General features: G+C 38.9%; 1 protein-coding gene across 6 annotated transcripts in view; it reads right to left on the bottom strand.

Annotated features, from left to right (window-relative positions):
* The window catches only part of UBR2 (ubiquitin protein ligase E3 component n-recognin 2), a 115,494-nt gene extending 98,679 nt beyond the window's left edge, over positions 1-16,815 (bottom strand). For 4 of the 6 annotated variants that reach the window (XM_008691904.2, XM_008691905.2, XM_040643486.1 and 1 more), the window contains exons 1-2: positions 15,390-16,659; positions 6,536-6,795 (exon numbers count right to left, since the gene is read on the bottom strand). In XM_008691904.2, coding sequence (XP_008690126.1) covers positions 6,536-6,795; positions 15,390-15,467 — 338 coding nt within the window. In that variant the 5' untranslated portion in view covers positions 15,468-16,659. Of the gene's footprint in view, positions 1-6,535; positions 6,796-15,389 lie in introns of all 6 variants that reach the window. The other 2 variants (XM_040643488.1, XM_008691907.2) reach the window with 2 other exon arrangements.
* Between the last annotated feature and the right edge of the window lie 214 nt (positions 16,816-17,029).

The raw sequence follows: 17,029 nt of genomic DNA, 5'->3' as shown, positions 1-17,029 counted from the left end.
AGAGAAAAACTAACTTAAGTCCTTTCACAAATCCCTTTCCTAAGTACCACACATAAACTCCTGAATATCATTTTTTCTAGTTCAAGAAAACCTCTATCCTACAGACAAGAATCACTTTTATCCTTGAAGGATCTAGTTTAGAAACTCCCCTAGAATTTCAATAACCATATTTCATCTTTCCAAATGATAGGCTCTATGTCATTTTATCAGGAATACATGAGACATGGGAATAACAGAAGACAATCATCCCCAGGACCTCAGCATGGACATTTACTAAGAGTTTACCATGTGCTAAGAATCACGGAAAGCAATACACAATGGATCTCATTTACTTTCTCAACAACTGTGTAATTAAAGAATCTGGATGGCTTTTGTCCCATGGTTCCTGCAGGGAACTCTAAATCCTTACAATTTCCTGTGTGATAGGAGTATCTTTGTTATTCATGCTGCCCCCTCCACATGATAGTTTATGCTAATGAATGAGGCAGAGTGGGGATTGGCCATATTAGAAAGACAAACCACGTGACTGGAGGGTTGGGGCTTTCAGCCACATATTAGCCCTACCTCTGGGAAGGGAAGTGGAGCTAGATATTAAGTCCGTGGGCAATGATTCAGTTAGTCATGCCTACATAATGAAACCCCAATAAAAACTCTGGACACCAAAGCCTGGATGAGAGTCCCTAATTGCCAAATACTGTGTGTGTACTGTCATGCATTAATGTGCCAGAAAGATAATGTGTCCCTGAGGACAAGAGAAGCTTTGCATTTGGAAATCTTCCTATGTATCTCTCTGGCTGATTCTGATCTGTATCCTTTCGCTGTGATAAAACTTTAATCATAACTACAACATTTTCCTCAGTTCTGGGAGTTGTTCTAATGAGTTACGTACCCTACGGCAGTCTGTGGAGATACCTGAAATTTGCCGCCAGCTGATCAGAATTGAAGGTGCCTCTGAGAATCACTAAACTTGCAGCTGTATCTTGGACAGTCTTGAAGGTCCTTAACCTGCAGTGTGGCCAACTTCAGGTAACAGCAAAGTTTAGAAATATCTGTTAAGAGTGTAGTCCAAACTTGGGTCCTACCAGACCCTTTACAGATTAAATCTTTCTCTCCTATCCCAGAGAAAGAAAGATTTCTGTTCTTTCATGTGAGATTCTCACCAAACACTGCTTTCTTTCCTCTACAGCTCAGGCAATTGGCTAATCTGCCTCCTCTTTCTGGCTTCCACACACAGTTCTGTTCTTCCTGGTTTCTTCTTCCCATAAGGTGGGCTAGGAGACAGATTTTCCAAACTTTCCCATAATCTCCATTGTAGTTTCTGTTGTTTGCCCCCCACCCTGCCTCTCTTCCTCAAACTAGCACATAATCTCTCTCTCTCTCTTTTTTTTTTTTAAGATTTTATTTATTTGTCAGAAGAGAGACAGCAAGCTCAAGCAGGGGGAGTGGCAGGCAGAGAGAGAAGCAGTTTTCACACCAAGCAAGGAGGTCGATGTGGGACTCCATCACAGGACCCTGGGATCATGACCCAAGCCAAAGGCAGACACTTAACCAACTGAGCCACCAAGGCGTCCCCATCTATTTTTCATTTTATAGGTTTTTACTACTGGTCATTAAAAGAGAAATAAGTGTATGCATCCTTTGACACAGAAATTTTACTTAAAGGAATGTATTCTGTGAACCTACTTCTATATGTGCACAAAGACATATGAAGATATTCAGTGCAGTATTATTTATAATACTGGAAACCACCTAAATGTCTACTAATAGAAGGCTAGTTAGTAAAGGATAGACTATCCTACAATAGAATAATCAGCCATTAAAAACATAAGACAAAGTCAGCACACATACTCTCTCTCTAATGTTATGTAACATTTTAAGAACAAATTTTAAATGATATAAGCAAGGTGAAAACAGTTTAAGTGACATGCTAGCATTTACCAAATAAAATATAAATGCTTGCAAATGCATAGGATATATGGAAGAATACACAAGAAACTACTAACGGTGGTCACTTCTGGATAAGGAAACAGGGAAATTAAGGGGTGGAGAAGGAAGGTTATTTTTCGTGGCGTACACTTTTGTACCTTCTGAAAGATATAACCAATGCATGTTTTGCCTGTTAGGTTTTTAATTTCTAAAAAGCAGTAGCTGAGGCTGTTCTTTGTGTTCTCTATCCTTAATATACCCTCATGACTCTCTTTAGATGATGTCAACAAAGTAATTTTCTCCTCACAACATGAGGCATCCCCCCTACCCATTGTGCCTTCCTTTCCATTGATTACATACATCCTCTTAATACACAGAATATCCAGAAGAGGGATGATGGATTAACCTAAACCTCTGGACTACAGTGAAATGGACTTATATCTCAGAGAAACTGACATAGCCTGGTTCAAACTTGACCACATGTAATACTGAAAAAAATCTACTAAGATCATCTCTGACTTGGGTTTCACCTACAAATCCTTTACGCAGACCTAACCTTCCAATACAGGCAAATACCTTTTCAGTACAACATTTTCACTGAAGGAATAAATATATTCCTCCTCCTCCATCCCACTCCACTCCTCCAAACTTCCAAAAGCCTATTCCACGGTCACTTTTGAAGATAAGAGTCTTCTTACTTCCTCTTCTTCTAGTAATGGAAGATCCCAGAACTCTGTCAATTTAATCAAGGCCTCCGTATAAAGCATTCAAACCTGTACCAAACCTCTTCTGCCCTGGGATGGACCCACATGGACACATATGAATTCCTGGGACTAACAAAATTCCTGTATACTGTGCCTATGGTTAAAAGATAAATAAAGTGGCAATAAATTCATAAGAGAGATTAATGTGCTGTGTACCTGTAGCACCAGCTGTCCTATTAATTAGTTGGCTGGGTATAAGAACGAATATTCAAAGTTATAAAATCTAAAATGGGAGGGATTTCCCATACATAATCATGAATAACATCTCCCAAAGTAGCTGGCTTACAATAAATATGATATTGCCACTGGACAGGTATGGAAATGGGCAAAAAATAGGAATACTCAAGCAATTTAACTAAGGTAGGAACAGCAAAATATCTCTAAACTGTCCTCTGTACTTTGAACAATGTGACAGACATTTCCTCAACAAATATTTGCTGAGCACCTAACATGTATGAGGCTATTCTAAGTGCCAAACATCTGCAATGGGGAAAAATAAGCTTATAGACTAGTCTAACTGGGGATAATGAGGGAGAAAGGGATTCAGGCCAAGTTCACAATACTGTCACCAAAAGCTCTTTCTCCAGCCCAAATATTTTTATTTAATATTCTTCGCAGGTACTTTGTAGTACAAAAGTACTGCAATGTAACTTGATTTTCCGCTTAGGAAACAAGTGTTAGTGTGTAGTTCCCAGATTTCTGAGTTTCAGGGACGAGTAGAATGACCACAGAGAGGATTGATTTTTTTTTTCTAAAAACATTTAGAAACAAAACTAGTTCATCGTCATCATTACATATACTAATATTTTAACAACAAAGAACACCTCTCAGGATTTAGAAGCTAGACAGATTTAGTTTCAAGAAAAACAGAACATTTTTCCTATTTTTTCCTCTCCTTTTACTGAATACGAATGAAAAATTTCTTTTTTTTTTTTTAAAGATTTTATTTATTTATTTGACAGAGATAGAGACAGCCAGTGAGAGAGGGAACACAAGCAGGGGGAGTGGGAGAGGAAGAAGCAGGCTCATAGCAGAGGAGCCTGATGTGGGGCTCGATCCCGTAACGCTGGGATCACGCCCTGAGCCGAAGGCAGATGCTTAACTGCTGTGTCACCCAGGCGCCCCACGAATGAAAAATTTCTAAGAGACCAATATATGAGAATCAATGAAAGGTAAAATGAAAAAATAATGGACTTTAGAGTCTGAGAGCCCGGGTTTCAATTTTTATGACTGCAGGTAAGTCACTTAACGACTCTTGAGCCTCAGTCTCCTCAGGGATATTATCTCAGAAGTCTGTAAACGGATTAAACATGATTTCATATTAAGCTCTCAGCATTGAATGTGGCGCTAGAAGGTGCTCAACAAACATAAGGCACTTTCTTCGTTAAAAGAAATACTGGGACTTACACTTCTGGTTACAACAGAGTAACTGGTACTCAACCAGCCTTCCACTCTACACAGCCATAAAACTAGATGAATACATAAGGCTCTCTCACTGAGGAGGTAAATTCCCACCTGTGACACAGTGAGCTAGAATCTAAGCAGTGCAGAAAGGTCCCACTGAGCTGAGACTAGATCAAATTTGGGGGCAGGTAAAAGAGCTAGAAGCCTTGGGTCAGGGCACCACAGCGGGAATGTATGCAGAACGGGAGGGGCCAGGAAAGGACAGAAGTCTATGTGGAGGTCACCTACGGATGAGTTCTTGGCTGAGGGTTGGGCTGCACACACAGAGGATGACACTCTCCAAGAGTGCCACAGAGATACCTCAAGTCCAGCAAACACTGCTAGCAGACTCTGGACTTCCTGTCAAGGCAGACAACGAGGTGATTCAACACAAAGGCTGTGACCATGTGTCTTAAAGACTTCTTTTAGATCTGCCCCAACGTGGGGTGGAGGAAGGCTACCAGGACCCAGCATAGGGTGTGGAGCCCAAATGGGACAAGGCAGTGGCGATGGCAGTGAAAAATGGTTGTATATAAGTAAATGATCAAATTAGTAAATATTTTTAGGATAATGAGAATCAGATTCATCAGGGAAGGAAGTTACAAATATGCAAAGGGAAAAACCAAGAGAGAAGCCTGTGGCACTAGACTGGAACTGAAGAGATTACTGTAAATGCATGATTTTCAATACTTCTTTCAATATGTATCTATAGGCATATATAAATTACAGATCCACTGAGAGGGCCTGGGATTAGTGACATACAAACAGAAACAAGCACACCTAGTATCTTATTTCTTAACACTAATGACTACTGAAAAGGAACGACGCTCCTTAAAGAAATGATTGATTTCAGGTCTGGGGCAGGAGAAAGTTGAAGATGTGTCCTAAACATCTTGTGTTAGAACAAGGAAGTGTTCAAAGAATGATGAGGACATGAAAAGAACAAAGAATACAGCTTGAAGGGCATCCCACTGGTCAAATCTAGAACTATTTGAACACGATAATAGGCTTCCATCAATACATACTGAGATAAATAAATGAATAAAATGAATGTCTGATAAGAAACGGGATATTTAATAGCTTAGAGTACCTCCCCACAAAATACTTATTGATTACAAAGGGTAAGAGAGTAACTTCACAGTAGAGAAGTCTTGTAGACACCCCCTTAATCAAGTGACCAAAATTAACATCACCAGTTATCAAACAAATCAAAATCACATGCTTCTTGATAGGCTAAAATAAGAATGAGAACATGTGATTTCTGTGATATTCCTGTGAAAGATGCAAACTGACTCCAGTCTTATGAGTGGGTCAGACAAACCCAAATGGACGTTTAAAAAATAAGTGGCTTGTAATCTTTAAAAGTACCAAGAACACAGAAGTAAAAAAACCCAAAACCAAACCAAACCAAACCAAAATAACAAAAAACCTGAGAAAACATTCCAGATTGAAGATTAAAAGATATGACATTCAAATACATGTGTTGGAAATGGACCTTTTTGCTACAAAAGACACTACTGGAACAAGTGGATCTCAGTTTCCTCATCTGCACATCGTGACGTGAAACTAAATCTACTGCTTCAAACATCAATAGAGAACTCAAAGAAGTTTTTATGTAGACGAACAAAAAACTAAAGCTAACAGTATTTCAAAATATAAAAAGATCTCCACTGGTATTCTAACATGCTTATAAAGAAAGACTATAGGCCTTAACCAAAATTGAACTTATTAAGTTTAAGTCTTATAGGAAAAAGTGTTAAGGAAAAGAAATGTTACATAATGTCTCTATAGATAGTACACCCATGCAATGGAATATTATCTAGCTATATCAGCTGATATGGATAGAAGTCAAGATTTTGTTAAACAGAGAAGGGAAAATTTAACGCAGAATATATAACACATACTTCCTTTTGTATGTATGTTTGCATATGTGTATAAGATAGCCATATATGGGCCTGAATATGCTTAAAATTTCTGGAAGGATACATAAGAAACTGTTGACAATGACTAGTTCTGTGAAATAGGAATAGATGGGTTTTAAAGGAGACAGGGCCTGCCTCTCCATCTTCTGCCCTTGTACACTCAATTCTCAACATTAAAAAAAAAATCACGAACTAGAAAACCATCAAGAAAAGCAAAGAAGTGATTACTACGAGAGTCAGGGTAGCAGCTAAATAGAGGGAAGGAAGAAAGCATCTGTGGTTTTCTGGAATGCTGATGTTCTAGTTCTTGACCTGGAAAATAATTACATGAATATTTGTTTCATGATTATTTAATAAACCATATATATTTGTTGTGTAGACTTAATATATATGTATTTCATAATTTTAAAACAAAAACAAGGTTTCAGGAAAAAAAAGTAAAAACAAGAGCCTTTTAGAAAGAAAATTATAATATTTTACCTGCAAGAGTATGTAGGCTCTCCTACTTTAAAAACACGACCACAAAGATGAGAAGGTTTGTTTGCTTGTTCAAGTTTTGGAAATCCAAATGCAGGATCTTCACCACAAAGGTACCACTCCATTGGTCCCAACAAAACATGCTGTGCCAGCATGTCCTCCTTCTGTGGAAAAGGGTTGGGACCCCTGCAGTAGATTTTGGGTACATAGTGGGCTAAATGCTGGTACACTTCTCTAGTGAGGTCAGTTGCTTGCAGCCATTTCTTTAAAAAAAAAAAAAAAGAAAGAAAGAAAGAAAGAAAAAAGAAAAATTAGGTTTAAACAATGTCCAACTGCTAATTTGGATAAACCTACTATATATTCTTTTAGGTACAAAAACAATGTTAAGAGAGTCATATAAACTATTTTGTTGACATCACTCACAACTGTAAGTTTTCTTTCCAAAAAGGGTAAAATTCATTTAGAACTTTATTAAAATGCCAAGTATTTCAGAATTCTACTTTAAAGTGAAATGATCTGTCTCCTCAAAATTACTCTTGAAGCAAGCTTCTGTAGGCAGTTACAGGAAAATGACCACAACAAATCATCATATAAGACACCAGCTTTATTATGCCCATCTGACTTCCTTTCTAATGCTTTGCTCAAATGATACACGGATTGTGTATTTGGATTCTCATGTCAGTTTGCTGACAGGAAGAATATGCAGTGAACATGAACAGCCTTACACTATGCCTACTTACACTTATAAATGATATACCAGTCTCTTATGAATGGGAGTCTACAAGAGACTTTGTTCTATCAATCATGCCTTCTTTCCCTGATCAACCTCTCTGTAAATCCTTTCCCCTTTGCTCTCCCTGCTCAAAAACAAAAGCCATTTTTCTGTACCAAACTTTTATGTCCAACTACCTGTGATAATTAATCTCCTTTCAACTGAACTGGAGCTGAGGTTAATGAGATGACTTTTGGAAAGCCCCCAGGGATGCAGACCTGGTTGCCAGGGGAACAAAGCATGTGATAAGAAGGTTGGAAATAACAGCCTCCACCCCCTACCTCAGGGAAGGGAGAGGGGCTGGCGGTTGAGCTAATCATTAACGGCCAATGATTTATTCAATTATGCTTACATAATGAAGCTTCCATAAAAATCTCTATGTTGGGGTTCAAAGAGCTTCTGGAATGGTGAACACAAAAGTGCTGGTGCACCTAGATACAGCATGGAAGCTCTGCACCCCTTCCCACATACCTTGCTCTATGCATCTCTTCCGTCTGCTGTTCCTGAGTTGTATCATTTCACAATAAACCACTAATCTAGTAAATAAACCATTTCCCTGAATTCTGTGAGCCATTCTAGCAAATTATTGAACCCGAAGAGGGGGTCAGGGGAACTCTCGATTTGTAGCCAAGTCAGACAGAAGTTCTGGGTAACCTGAGGACCTGCTGCTTGTGATTGGCATCTTAAGTAGTGAGAGGGTCAGTCTTGTGGGACTGAGCCCTTAATCTGTGGGATCTGATGCTAACTCCAGGTATATGGTGTCAGAATTGAACTGAATTGTAGGACACCCACTTGGGTGTCTGTAGGGAATTAGAGAATTGCTTGGTATGGGAAAAACCTCACATATTCGGTGGCCACAAGTATTGGTAAGTATAGAGAGAAAAAGAATAAAGTTTCTCCTGATTCAAACACCAACTCAATAGGTCTAAAACTGAACTTATGATCTCCACTAACCCTCCTCAAAAACCTATTTTCTCCACTTCCTTATTTTAGAGACCAGCATCTAACTAAGTACCCACACCAGAAAAACCTGAAATCCTTATTCCTCAACTCAACATCCAATTAATCATGTCTTGTCTATTAGGCAAATAATCTGTTGACTCTATCCATTTCTTTCTCTTCATCTCTACAGGCACCATCCCCACTACTCTGGTCCAAAACCCCTACTCCTATCTTTCACCAATACTAGTGAAAAAATGTCCTAACTGGGCATCCCTGCTGGTCTTGCCCTTGTACAGTCCATTTTCCAACCTCACTACCAGAGCTATTCTTGCAAAATGTCATATCATTCAGCTTCCCCTTGTATTTAGGATCAAGTCAAGTCCCCTGACATGGTTTATAAGGTCCTTTGCCTCTGTCATACTTAGCTCCCTCCTCCTGACCGGTAGTGCTCCTCTCTCTGCTTTACGGCCTATTTTCTACTCATTCTTCAGAACTTCCCGTATGTTTCACTTTCTCTAAGATGCCTGCTCAGACCATTCCTCACTCCCACCACCTGTTCCCACTTCCCCTAGGTCTAAAACAGAACTCAGCCCCGTGGGCATTTAGTAAAATCTGTTAAATGAATGACTATAAATATGCTTATAGTACTTACTGTCATATAACACTGATATTGCAGGAAGATGCTCCTTGTGGCTTTGATGAAAGCCGAGATAATAGATCCAGGCCTGCAGTCTCTAAAACCCAAACCAAATAAGCCCTAGATAAGGCATCCTTCAAACCACCTCCTTTCTTTTCCTTTTTTATTTCCTTATATCTTAAGTCTTTTCCCTGTATCGTCATTTATCCCTGTCAATTCTATCTGTATGTTTACTTGTCCCCCATACGGCTTTGTGTAATTGCAACTTATTTTGACTCTAAACCAGGTAAAAATTTTAAAATCAGAATACATGAAAGGACTCACTTGTACAAAGATGCAGTTAACAGAACTGCTAACTTATAGGTCAAATGCTTACCTATGGATTACAACCAAAGTTCACATTACATCCTTGTTAAAGAGTTTACATTCTAGTAATGTCTAACACGGTAAGACAACAATATAAGGTCTTCATTTTAACACTTAGTCTTCACCCACTTCCTTCCTTCTAAAAATAACAATATGTAGAGTGAGATTTTAAATATTCCTGAGGTGGCATATATTAACTTTCTAGTCGACCTCACATTTTCATGTGTACTAAAAATGTAAAAATCTTGTTTGTAAATTACAGGGCTGAACCAAGCTTCTTAGGGAGCAGAGTGAAACAGTTTTCACCCCTGAAAAGAAACTATCTTTTTCAAATGTTACCAATTTAGTTTTTTGCTTTATGCAAGTAGGAAGAGACTACATTACTCTTAAAACAACAGCACTTCTTGGGAGATAATCCCATAGGATTAAGGAGTAGCTCCCTCTAGAGAAGTGATTTGTAATCAAAATCACACACACACACACACTAAATTCAGCAATTATAAAGGATGAGTTAAAAAAAAGTCAATAGTAAAAGGCAAAGAGTCATCAACCAATAAGCAACCTAAAATCTAATTCTCTGAGCTAAAAAATACTTTTTTGGCTACATCTAAGGATAAATGTCTAGTTTTTCACCCATTGGCAGAAATCCTATTTCAAAATATGAATGAAGATAGTCAAATTAACCTAAGTAACTTGTTTCTGGATAAAAAATTAAGCTTTAAGATTCAAAGAATTCATTCCTATGGTCCTAGAAAGTTATACTTCAGGCAATGTTAATTTATAACACATTTAAAGGTTTTATTTTAAGAATAATTTTTGGTTTTCTTGTATCTTATGTTCCCATTTTTCTTAAGAAAAAACACTTTTGCAGGATTTTAATCCAGGGAGAATAAAAGGTGAGCACTTTCTAAAAGAAATTATGTGTTTTGTGGTCAAATATGTTCATAGATTTCTTTTTTTTTTTTTTTTTTTTTTTTTAAGTAGATTTCATGCCCAGCATGGGGCTTGAACTCATGACCCTGTGATTAAGAGTGGCATGCTCTGGGCACCTGGATGGCTCAGTCATTAAGAGTCTGCCTTCCGCTCAGGTCATGATTCCAGGGTCCTGGGATCGAGCCTTGCTCGGCGGGGAGCCTTCTTCTCCCTCTCCCGCTTCCCCTGCTTGTGTTCTCTCTCTTGCTGTCTCTCTCTGTCAAATAAATAAATAAAATCTTAAAAAAAAAAAAAGAGTCACATGCTCTACCAAAGGAGCCAGCAAGGCACTCCCTGTTCACAGATTCCTTAAACAAAAAATTCAGAAGCTATTATCAGCTTCTGGTTAAGAAAAAATCACCAACCTTATATAAAATGCTTTATATGTTATAATCTTTACTATAAGTTACTATATATTTATACTATATTACTATATTATGTATATATATTACTGTATAAAATATCCACTGATATTACATATTATTAGTAAAGCATTTCATCCTAAATACTTTTTGTAATATACTATTATAAATTATTAAGAAAATATAAATATCTGGTTTAAGAAAAGCAGGCATATGATTCAAATTTAAAACCACCTAACAGATTCAGGACTTATACCGGGCATTTTAAACTTCATTAAATTTAAACACTTAATATATAAAGCAAAGTACCTTTACACAAAAATTCTATGCCAGAAATATTGAATTAGTGACTGGCAACAGTATAGCTTAAAAGAAAAAAAACTGTGAAGAGAAATTGAGCAGGAAGAAAAAATTTTTTGGCCACCTTTCATAATAATGGCTCACATATTTTTCAAAAAAATACAATCAACAGCTTTTCCTATTCTCACTAACATAAGCTAACTGTAACCGTTTCTTCAACAGGAAAAACTACTGAGATTTCTTTTTTTTTTTTTTTAAGATTTTATTTATTTATTTGACAGCCAGCGAGAGAGGGAACACAAGCAGGGGGAGTGGGAGAGGAAGAAGCAGGCTCCTAGCAGAGGAGCCTGATGTGGGGCTCGATCCCAGAACACCGGGATCACGCCCTGAGCCGAAGGCAGACGCTTAACCGCTGTGCCACCCAGGCGCCCCACTACTGAGATTTCTAATTTGGTTGCATGTTAATTTGTCTTTATTTCAGACACTTGTGGCTGTCATACCAATGTGCCCAACAAAGTAATAAGCACTATCTTATTAGAAGTCCTCCATAAGGGAAGTAAAGAAACTGTCAACTCATTCCACTAAAGTAAACATGTTATGACAACGTTTCCAGGAGCTTTCCTTTTTTGAATGCTAAATTTAAGCCTTGGGATAGAGAGCAAGTACAATAAACACAAAAATGAAAGAATCCCCAGAGGTTATCCTTTTATTACAGTATCTAATTATTATTCTATACCCAATTAAAATTGTATCCTTTAACCACATTTGATTTTGTTTTCAAACAAGAATCACCAACATGTAAGTTAATTATAAAACAATAACCACTAGTGCTGAAATGAAGTTTTAAGACTATATTAAGAAGAATTTTCGGGGCGCCTGGGTGGCTCAGCTGTTAAGCGTCTGCCTTCAGCTCAGGTCATGATCCCAGGGTTCTGGGACTGAGCCCCATGTCGGGCTCCCTGCTTGGCGGAAAGCCGGCTTCTCCCTCTCCCACTCCCCTTGCTTGCGTTCCCACTCTCGCTGTCTCTCACTGTCAAATAAATAAATAAAATCTTAAAAAAAAAAAAAAGGCTATCTTAAGAATTTTAAACAAATCATATTAAGAGTTCTAGAACTGAAGTAAAAGCATTCACGAATCAAAATAATACAGAAACAATAAAAGAAAAAAATCTAATTTAAAAATAAGCAAAAGACCTGAATTGACACTTCTAAAGATGTACAAACAGCCAATTAGCTCATGAAAAGAAGTTCAGCATCAACAGTCATGAGGGAAATATATATCAAAACTACAATGAGATACCACTTCACACTCAATAGAATGGCTATAATCAAAAAGACAATAATAGTGTTGGTAAGGATGTGGACAAATTCACTGGAACCCTCATATACTGCTGGTGAAAGTGTAAAATGATGCATCACTCTGGAAAAGTTTAGTGGTTCCCCAAGACATTAAGCATAAAATTACCATAGAACCCAGCAATTCCATGCCTGGTATATGCCGAAGAGAAATTAAAATGTATGTCCCCACAAAAACGGACCAAAATGTTCACAGCAGCACGATTCATAATATCCAAAAAGTGGAAACAACCCAAATGGCCATCAACTGATGAAACGATAAATAAAATATGGTATATTCATACAATGAAATATCATTTGACAATAAAAAGGAATGAGGTATTGATATATGCTACAAGGATGAACCTTGAAAACATCTGCTAAGTGAAAAGAAACCAGTCAGAAAGACAACATATTGTTATGATTCCATCTATATGAAATTTCCAGAATAAGCAAATCAATGGAGACAGAAAATAGAGAAGCACTTTAGTTTGGGAGTTTAGAGGAAAAGAGGGAGTGACTACTGAGAGGTATAGGATTTCCTTTTTGTGGTGATGAAAATGTTCTAAAATTGTGGTGATAGTGGCAAAACTGTGAATATACTAAAAACCCACTGAATTGAATTTATTATGTGAATTATGTATGAAACTATCAAAATTTAGAAGCAAAACATATCCAATATAGACATAAAACTCTACATAAAGCTTCTATTATGATATGTATTTCTTTAATGTTTGGGGAAAAACAATATATATACTTCTTAAATCACAATCATCCACTGGAACACATGATAATAAAATCTGTGGAGCAAAAAATTTAGATAGACTTGAGAAGTGCTGGAAAAGTCATACTGTTGTGGAATCAATTCTACCAATTAAAGGAGAAAACTGTGAAGAGAGGGCCACTTTAAGATGATTGATAAGGTTACAATTATTGAAGAGAGTGCTTAAATGCTTTTATTTGTGAGGTATGCTTGTTAGGATACACAAGATCACAAAAAGTCCTTCCTCCTCATAACAAAAATTTAAAAAGCAGTGTATAAATAAAGTGTGAGAAAAGTGACACTAAGCTTATCAAGTAATTTTAAATGGACATGATTCCGCAAATTACCAGTAACAAAGGTCTAACGGATGCAATAACTACTTTTTTACTCTAAAATTTACTTTTTGACCCGAGAAAACTTTACTAATTCATTTTAATTTGTGATAAAGAGCTCTGCTGTAGCCTAAGCTGAACAGTTTTAAGTGTTATGTGGTTTTAACTAAATACAGACAATAAATCCCTCACAAAGTAAGGCCAGGTTATATAGCTGGAAGAACCTTGTATTCTAATATTAGTCTGCAACTTAAGGACATCTGTTGGTCTTTAGACTAAATATTTTTTCATCTTACTGTTCAGAAAGCCATTTAAAAGTAAATAGAACAAAAGTAAAATGTAGCTCAGATTGTGATCTTCACAGACTCTAAGTCCAAATTAATAAATTGATTGCTTTTCCCTTAATTTCTCCCACTGCAACTGCCTGAGAATTTCACTGCACAAGAATTACTGCACTGGTCTCTAACACCGTTTATAACTACTTTCCACAGGAACTTCGAGTTGGAGAAATTCCAATCACTTGATAGCTGGCACTCTCAGAATTGGAAAAATATAGCACACAGCCTGTATCACTGGGCCAACACACACAATTCAGCGGGAGTAAAAACAACAACACTTTGAGGTAGACAACAGATTAAAATATCAATATGGATACTGGAAGAGTGACAGATTGGGAATAATAATAATAGCTATCATTCTGACCATTTTACTGTTTAGTTTTAACACTTTCATTTTTTTTTTTCAAATCTCTTTGATAAATGAAAGGCAGATGTGAGATGAAAATCCTCAGGTTATTGCGATATTAAGTAGAAAGTAAATGAAAACAGACCTAAACAAGTTGGTTTAAAAAAAAAATCCAAGAGTCATCATTCAACAATGTATTAAACTTTTCACCTCTACTCTTGTCAATTGCTTCTACTCTGACTTTAGTGTCCTCATCATTTCACTCAAAGAACTCCTCACTGACCGACAGCTCAAAGGGTCCCACTAAAATCTTGTTCATAACATTAAGATTGTTGACAAGTGTTCAAATGTCACTCCCTCCCCAGAAACTAAGCTTCTTAAATCGGAGACCTTAGAGGTGAGGCCTAGGTTGTTTTGGTCCATTCATAATCACTCTGGACAACTTGTTCTAATGGTGTTCCCTGTCCTTCTTGAGCAAAGTGCCATCAAGCTTACTAAAGTAATCATTTTACAACTCTTTTACTCACATGAGCATATTCGTAATACACTTTCATTACAATACTGGGTTTGAACGGTTTAAGTTTGGGGTTTAACTGCTCCTATTATGCTGTGATCAAACTTCACTTTATTGGTTTCTATTTGTTGAAAGCTGTACTCTCAAAGTTATATAACAATTCTTTTCCACCCAACTATCCCCAACTCCTAGAAAAATTATTTTTTTAATCTCCCAGCTTCCACTACTGCTTTCTCACACTCAGTAAACATGCCCAGACACTACTTTCCGCACATTCATCACCGCTGTCGACTGACCAAACCGGTGCAGAAATGCACTGAACGGGGGGATAAAGGGAGAATAGGGTTGTTTGCATCCTCTGGTGCCTAGGGCAGTCCCAGAACAAAGTAGGAACCCGGTTCGGGCAGCATGTTTCGGTGGAGGCGGCAATGCTCCGCTAATCTACGGAAAAGGAATTATTTAGATGAAGCAGGGCGATTACACCCTCAAACCAGGAAGCGTCTTCCTTTCCCCTCTTCCAGGGGCTGACAAATAGGGCAAAGGCCCCGGTGTTGGAGACCTAATGGGGGGGGGGAGGAGGGCGGTGAAGAAAAATAAAGGAATAATGGAAGACCTGTCCGTTCTGCCAGACAGAAAGGGAATGCAAAGGTGGCCGGCGCACAGAAAGGCTCTGCCGGCTATTAGAAGATAAAGAAGGTAGGAGAAGGCCAGGCCTAGTGGCCTGAACGGGCTGTTACCCACAAGGCGAGGCCGGAGAACCCGGCGAGGTCGTTGCCCCAAGTCAGGGCCAGGCTGCTCCAAGATTTCCAGGAGTCGGTTCCTCCCCCGGGGCGCGGCCTGCGAGGGCCGAACGTCCCCGCCCGGGTCCCGGCACTCACCCCCGCGGTCTCCTCAGCCGAACATTCCAGCAAACTCCGGTCGATGGCCTGCACCTCGGGCTCCAGCTCCGACGCCATCTTCCCTCCTCCTCCTCCCCAGCGCTGACGCCGCTACCGCCGCCCGGGGGCCGCGGCCTCGCCTCAGCTCCGGCTGCCGAGACTGCCACCCGTGCCCCAGGCAGTCAGTCAGGAGCCGTCCAGGCGGCCGCGGGTGGGGAAGAAGGAGAGTAGTGTGAGGTAAGACGGACAGGAGGGAAAGCGGACTCCTGCACTGCCTCTCGGGCTCGGCGCCCAAGAGTCAAGTCACTGCCTCGTCCCTGCCCGGGAGAAGGACACAGAGAACCCAGAACCTGGCACTCTCGCTAGCTTCTATCGCGTCCGGCACCGGGAAAGGGGCAATAACACCCTAAAGAGGAAGCAAAGCAGTCTGGGAACTGTAGTCCTCCTCCACACGGCCGGGAAGCAGGTGGAGCCCTTACGGGGGACCCCGCGAAAGCATTGTGGGAGTTGTAGTCCACCTTCTAACCAGAGCACGGGCAAATGGCAGATAAGCGGGCGGGGCTTTCCTGTACAACTAGAATCCTGGGAAGAGACTAGCGGAAAGAAGCGCTCACCTGGGAAGAAGCAGAAGTGCGAGATATTGTGGGAACTGTAGTTTTATTACCCCCAACTCCGTTTGTTCCAGTTTGTATCGGCAGATCATAGAACGGTGCCTGGCACGTGGTAGCCGCTCAGGGACTTTTAAAAGCCTAGCATAGGTAGACAGTCAGATACTCGTGGAAAGAATGGAAGAATTACGTTCTATTCCTATAGTTCTATGGCTCTGTCATTCATCATGCCCTCATCTTTTAGACCGTAACTGAGGCGGACATTACCCAGATATTTTAAGGGTTTAAAAACATACTTAAATGCTACTAAAGAAAATATTTCCACGTAATTTAGTTATGGTCACTTATCAATATTTATTATAAATGTTGCTGCAAAGGAAAAGTAGCCCACCAAGCCAAGTCTATCAAGATTTACTCTTGATAAGAACATTTTACAACAATAGATTAGGTACGAAAGAAAATTATATTTGATTAGAGGTAATTAGGCTCTTGACTGACAGTTGGGTGAGTGGGTTTCTTAGAACAAGTCTGCAGTTCCTTTAGAATTTATCAGAAAATTGCTTACACATTTTATCAAGCATGCTAATTTATTCCAAGAAGGAGATTGTGAATTAGGAGGAAAAAAATCTGACCCAATCCAGGCCTGGGGAATGTTTTTGTTGTTATTATTTTAACAATAATATTAACCAAGTGTTTTGTTTTTGCTTTTTTTATTAGGAAGTAAAAATTACCCATAATCTCATAGTTCACACAAGTCTTGCTGTCACTTTTGAAAATAAAAGAAAGATTAGAAATTCAAATTTAGCGGCGCCTGAGTGGCGCAGTCGTTAAGCGTCTGCCTTCAGCTCAGGGCGTGATCCCGGCGTTCTGGGATCGAGCCCCACATCGGGCTCCTCTGCTGGGAGCCTGCTTCTTCTTCTCCCACTCCCCCTGCTTGTGTTCCCTCTCTCGGTGGCTGTCTCTTTCTCTCTGTCAAATAAATAAATAAAAAATCTTAAAAAAAAAAAAGAAATTCAAATTTAATAGGAATAT

Source organism: Ursus maritimus, unplaced genomic scaffold, assembly GCF_017311325.1.
Source record: "Ursus maritimus isolate PB19 unplaced genomic scaffold, ASM1731132v1 scaffold_29, whole genome shotgun sequence".
In the NCBI taxonomy this organism is placed as follows: Eukaryota; Metazoa; Chordata; class Mammalia; order Carnivora; family Ursidae; genus Ursus; species Ursus maritimus.
The sequence above is the reverse complement of the archived record's forward strand: the minus strand, read 5'-3'. Positions and strand labels throughout refer to the sequence as shown.